The sequence below is a fragment of the Palaemon carinicauda genome, unplaced genomic scaffold (assembly GCF_036898095.1).
Source record: "Palaemon carinicauda isolate YSFRI2023 unplaced genomic scaffold, ASM3689809v2 scaffold2636, whole genome shotgun sequence".
Taxonomy (NCBI): domain Eukaryota; kingdom Metazoa; phylum Arthropoda; class Malacostraca; order Decapoda; family Palaemonidae; genus Palaemon; species Palaemon carinicauda.
The window spans coordinates 12,501-17,500 of record NW_027170285.1 but is presented as its reverse complement, the minus strand read 5'-3'; the positions used below and the strand labels follow the sequence as shown (position 1 = coordinate 17,500).

At 35.6% G+C, this 5,000-nt stretch overlaps 1 protein-coding gene and 1 pseudogene across 1 annotated transcript in view; both read right to left on the bottom strand.

The window, feature by feature from the left end:
* LOC137636273 (uncharacterized) overlaps positions 1–2,876 on the bottom strand; it is a 4,498-nt pseudogene extending 1,622 nt beyond the window's left edge.
* LOC137636274 (uncharacterized) overlaps positions 2,794–5,000 on the bottom strand; it is a 3,286-nt gene continuing 1,079 nt past the window's right edge. Inside the window, exons 2-3 of the mRNA XM_068368701.1 lie at positions 2,849–5,000; positions 2,794–2,801 (exon numbers count right to left, since the gene is read on the bottom strand). The exon at positions 2,849–5,000 is cut by the window's right edge and continues 516 nt beyond it. Of these exons, the coding sequence (XP_068224802.1) occupies positions 2,794–2,801; positions 2,849–5,000 (2,160 nt within the window). The remainder of the gene's footprint in view (positions 2,802–2,848) is intronic.

Genomic DNA, 5,000 nt, shown 5'->3' with positions numbered 1-5,000 from the left:
GGTTCAATCCCATCATAGTTTCGCAAATATTCTTTAAAGGCAATTGGTCGACGGTTTACTATATGTACAATATTTTGTACAGCAAAGTCAAAATCTAAATATTCGAGGACCATATTCCGAATAGAGCCTTCAATAAGCCTTTTGACCATCTTAACACAAGATTCCACTAAAGATCCAAGTTCACTGTGGCCTTTATAGTACTGCTAAAAGCTCAAAGGTTTTATGTTGTTCTCCCTGAAATAGGATTGTGTATCCTTATCACTTAAAAAATTCTCAACGGTTCTAGCACCTGAAGTTAGCTGTGAACCTTGGTCACTTAAACAGAGTTCAGGCACCCCAAATTCGAAACAATGGAGCTGAAGTGCTCGCAAAAAGGATATCACCGAAAGGTCTACACAAACCTTAAGATTTATGGCTCTGGACCATAAACAGGTGATACATAATATCCATACCTTTGATTTCTTACCCATCCAATATACCCAGTAAGGTCCAAAATAGTCAATGAAAATATACCTGTAAGGTATGGTTGGAGGAGAAACCCTAAATTCTCTATAAGGGGACTGATTTAACTTTATAGTTCTACCGTTAAATCTACGGCAGTGAACACAAGTTTTCAAGACTTTCTTTACAGTAGAAAAACTGCAAGGAATCCAAAACTGTTTCCTAGCCTCAGATAATGTGGCATATATTCCAAAATGAGCTAACTTAACATGAAAATTTCTAATAATTTCTTCAGTCAATTTACTGTTTTTGGCCAAAAGAATGGGGAATACATAATTACCGTCTCTCCACTTATGAAATTTACTTTTAACTCTTAGTAAACCAGATTTCTTTTCAATGAATAAATTTAGTTGACTTACTATGTTAGGCATATCCCTAATTTTAGGGTTCCTTTCTCTGAAATATTTAAAAACATCCGGAAAATGTTGGCGTTGATCTTGCATAATCATCAGTTGCCATGCATTCAAAGAAATTTCATCATTACTGTAAACCTCAAAATGGTCATACTTGCCGGATTTGTTCTTTAACTTCCGTTTGACATTGTTTATGAATGTCAGTACATGTTTGTAGACCGAAATCAAATGAAGCCAATCTGAATTTCCAACTGTAGAATTCAAAACGCCTCCCATCTCTGGCTCAGTCACACTCCCTATCTCACAGTGGCCTTCTGAAACTTCAAGTACATTGGTTAAAGGATTTGGGATCGTTACATCCAAACTGTCATCTTCCAAGATATCATGAATAGTATCAGGTCCTGTGAAGAAATTTGATTTTATCAACCTCTTATATGACAATGACCTGGTAGTACAATCTGCAGGATTTATCATACCTGCACAAAATTTGAAAGTCACAGGGACCGTTTCACATAGATTCTCTATTCTTTGCAACCTATTCATAACAAAAATACTTAGTTTTTTTAATTTATCAAACCTATTTGTTCGAGAATTTAACCAATTCAGTGCAACTGCACTATCTGAGAAAACTACCAATTTTGTAATGTTTATGGGGGAGACACACTCTGAACCACTAAGTTCCTTATAAATGTCAACAATAGTTTCCGTACCAAGTAAGAGAGATTGAAATTCAAGAGAAGGGATAGACTTTAGCTCTAACTGGCGTCCAATTATTCTATTTTTTGATAGAAGGAAACTTACCTCCTTTGTTCGCAAGTTCTTGATAAAGAGCACAACTCCATATATATGCTTGCTAGAATCACAAAAAGCAATAATTTGGAAAGGATCATTCCTGCGACCAACAAATCTCTTCACTGCAATTTCAGGAACACCATTTACTTGCTTGCAAATATTAGACCATTCTCGTAGCTCCTCACCAGAGAGTCTATCGTCCCATCCAACTTCTTTCCTGCATTGTAGCGAGTGCATAAATAATCTAGCCCTGTTTAATAAAGGACCATAAAATGAGAACACATCAAAATTGGCTGCAATAGAACTTAAAATTTGTCTTTTGGTCGTTGCATCCTTATCAAGTGCCAACTTGCTTGCCGAAAGAGTATCAATGTTTCTGTCCCAAAGCAAACCAAGCAATTTTACTTTTGTAGGAGTCTTTTCCTTATCTTTATCTACCTGTTGCTGCAGAGAGTCATCATTGGTTATGAATTGCTGCAATTCAAATTTATAGGGAGAAAATATACTGTCAAGTTTCTCATAAGCCCATTTCAACCTGTCTATATCATTGGTCGTGTAAGCCAAGTTATCCATGTAAGCTAAGTTATATAACTCTGTCTTCAATTCCTTTACATCAATATTGTCACCTTGGACATCCAACATCAAAATTTTATAAAGTGCTAACATTAATAAAGTTGGACTACATGGCAAACCAAATGGAAGTCTGCAATGTTTATAAACAATTAAGGAATAGTCCTTTTTACATACGTTTCTATACCAATAAAAGAGTAACCTACTTTGATCTGAAGGCACCAACTTAATCATCAGAAATGCCTTTTTTATATCAAAACATAACAATTTTTCATTAAATCTTAGCTGTAAAATAGAAGTAGAAATTTTCTTATTCAAACAAGGACCAGCAAAAATTGTTTGATTATGAGATAGAGTTAAAGGTTTATCTTTGTCAGATTCACACAAATTTGACAAAAATACATTACTGCATTTTGTAGACTCTCGGTCCATCTTGAACACTGGCATGTGCGGCAGGAAGCTATGTTGAGGGTTTTCCTCCAAGAATTGCTCCAAGTTGGATACTCTCTCTATAATGCCTAGTTGTTCCTGTTCTTTAAAAACCTCTTCCATCATTTGTAAAGCATTATCCTTTTTGCTAAATTTCTTAAAATTTGATTTTAATATTGCTTTTGACAGATTTTGATTCTTACCAAGCAAATGAGCTACTTTCCCGTTCCATAACAGAGGCATAACTAACCTTCCATCACTATCTCTAACTGTATTTTCTAAAGCAAATTCTACAACTTTCCTGTTCTCCTCAGTGAAGTTTTCGTCATATAAGTTAGAATCACTGTGCGAAAAACTTTCTGCCTTCGAGGAAAGAATTTCTTCTGCTGCTCTCTCGAGTTCAGCTTCAACAATCTGACCCTTATTTAAAACAGAAATATTAGCACAAGCAGGGAACTTGAATTCCTCTACCGAATCTAAGAACAATCCATCCATACTCAAATTACTATCAACTTCAAGGGGACCCTCACCCTTTGCACAAACTTCAGAAGAATGCTTTATCCGGTCTGGTAATAGAGCTAGATTTTGCTTATACCTTTCAATGTCACCTACAAGCATCACTCCTAAGGGTGATTCCAAGTAAACAGAGGGAATCACTTCAGAACTACCTCCAAACAGCACATCCTTCTGTGGTACTAAATGAGAGTTATCATTTCCCAAGAGCAATTTTATATCTTCAACTTTGTCCCCAGACATATGCAAAGTTTTGTCGGCTAATACATAGCCCTTATCCTTAAATACTTGAGCTACTTCAGAGATACCTGGCAAAACTAATTTCAAATTAATAGACTTCATGGCAATAGCAGTAAAATAATCATCATTCAACTTTACCTTGTATACTACAGTGGCTAACGGCTTTGAAGAATTAATACCATTCACCACCAAAGAATAATTCGGGTCAACAACTTCAAACTGCATACTCTTAGCCCAATCTTCCTCAACGAAAGTTACTTGACTTCCTGAATCCTTTATACCTCGATCCCCATTGTCATTCAGTGAAAAGGAAGGCATAGCAGTCACCGGGTTACAAGAGATTCTTAAAACTCCTAAATCAGACCAAGTTAAATTAGAAACAACAGAATTAGAGTTCGATTTCTCTTTACAATTCCCCTTTGCCGTTTGATTAGTCACTTCTTGGTTATCTGAATCATTCTTAAGGTTATTAGCAGTACTTTTTGGGTCTTTACGAAATTTACAAAGATAGCTGAAATGCCACTTGTTACAATGTTTACATTTTCGGTTAAATTTAAACCTGCAATCTGAAGTTTTATGAGAATCGTAAGTACAGTTTGTACAAAAATTCAATTGTTTTAGTTTTTCAATTTTACTCTGTGGAGTTACATAAACTGAACACTTAAAAATTGGGTGATCAATGTCTCCTTTATTGTCTGCTAAACATAGAGAACATTCTTTAACTTTAGACTTCTCAACATTAACAACGGCAGAAGCTAAACAATTTGAGTTGGGCACAACCTTTTTCTCAAGATTACCTTGTTTCACATTAAATTTCTTAGATATGTTTCTATATCTTTCCAAAGCAGTAAAGATATGTTCATCTATTTGCTGCAACGAGGGCTTATTCGAGCCAGTAATATGCATTAACTGATTCTTGAAACAGTCATTAAACCCATTCCATATGAAATACTGTAAAACTATGTTTTGATCTATGCTTAAAGCCTCAAATTGATTACAAATTATTCTCATATTACTGATAAAGTCATACGGATCACTCTGATACGTTAGCTTCAACTCCAATAACTGCTTAATAACCCTATATTGTTGAGACAAAGTATCTGCAAACGCTTTCTGTAATAATTTCTTAGCTTCTTCATACGAACGGTTGCTACAATCTAATGAGTTTACCAGTTTAAGCGAGTCACCTGAAAGCTGTCTCGTAAGAAGAGTAAATTTAACGTGAGTACTAAGATCATACTTATCAATAGTTGCTTCGAACTCTCGCAAAAACTTCGAAATATCTTCACCTTCTCGATTACCAAATGTCGGTAAAGGTAGTTCAGGTAATTTAAGCTGTGAAATTTCAGAACGCGAACGATCGGAAAGGTTTCCGGGCGAAAGTGACACCGCGGTCTTAAGGAGAGAGAGACACTTACTCAAACGATCGTCATAAACGAACCAAGTATCCATTTCCTCACTCACCAATTCATCGCCGTTGTCGTCTTTATCTGCGCTATCCCAAATTTCCTTCAAAACCTCGTTATTCACTTTGTCAAGTTTTTCTTTAAGGTCAACCAACATGTTCATATGCTCGTTAGCATCGCTTACAGACATCGAAGA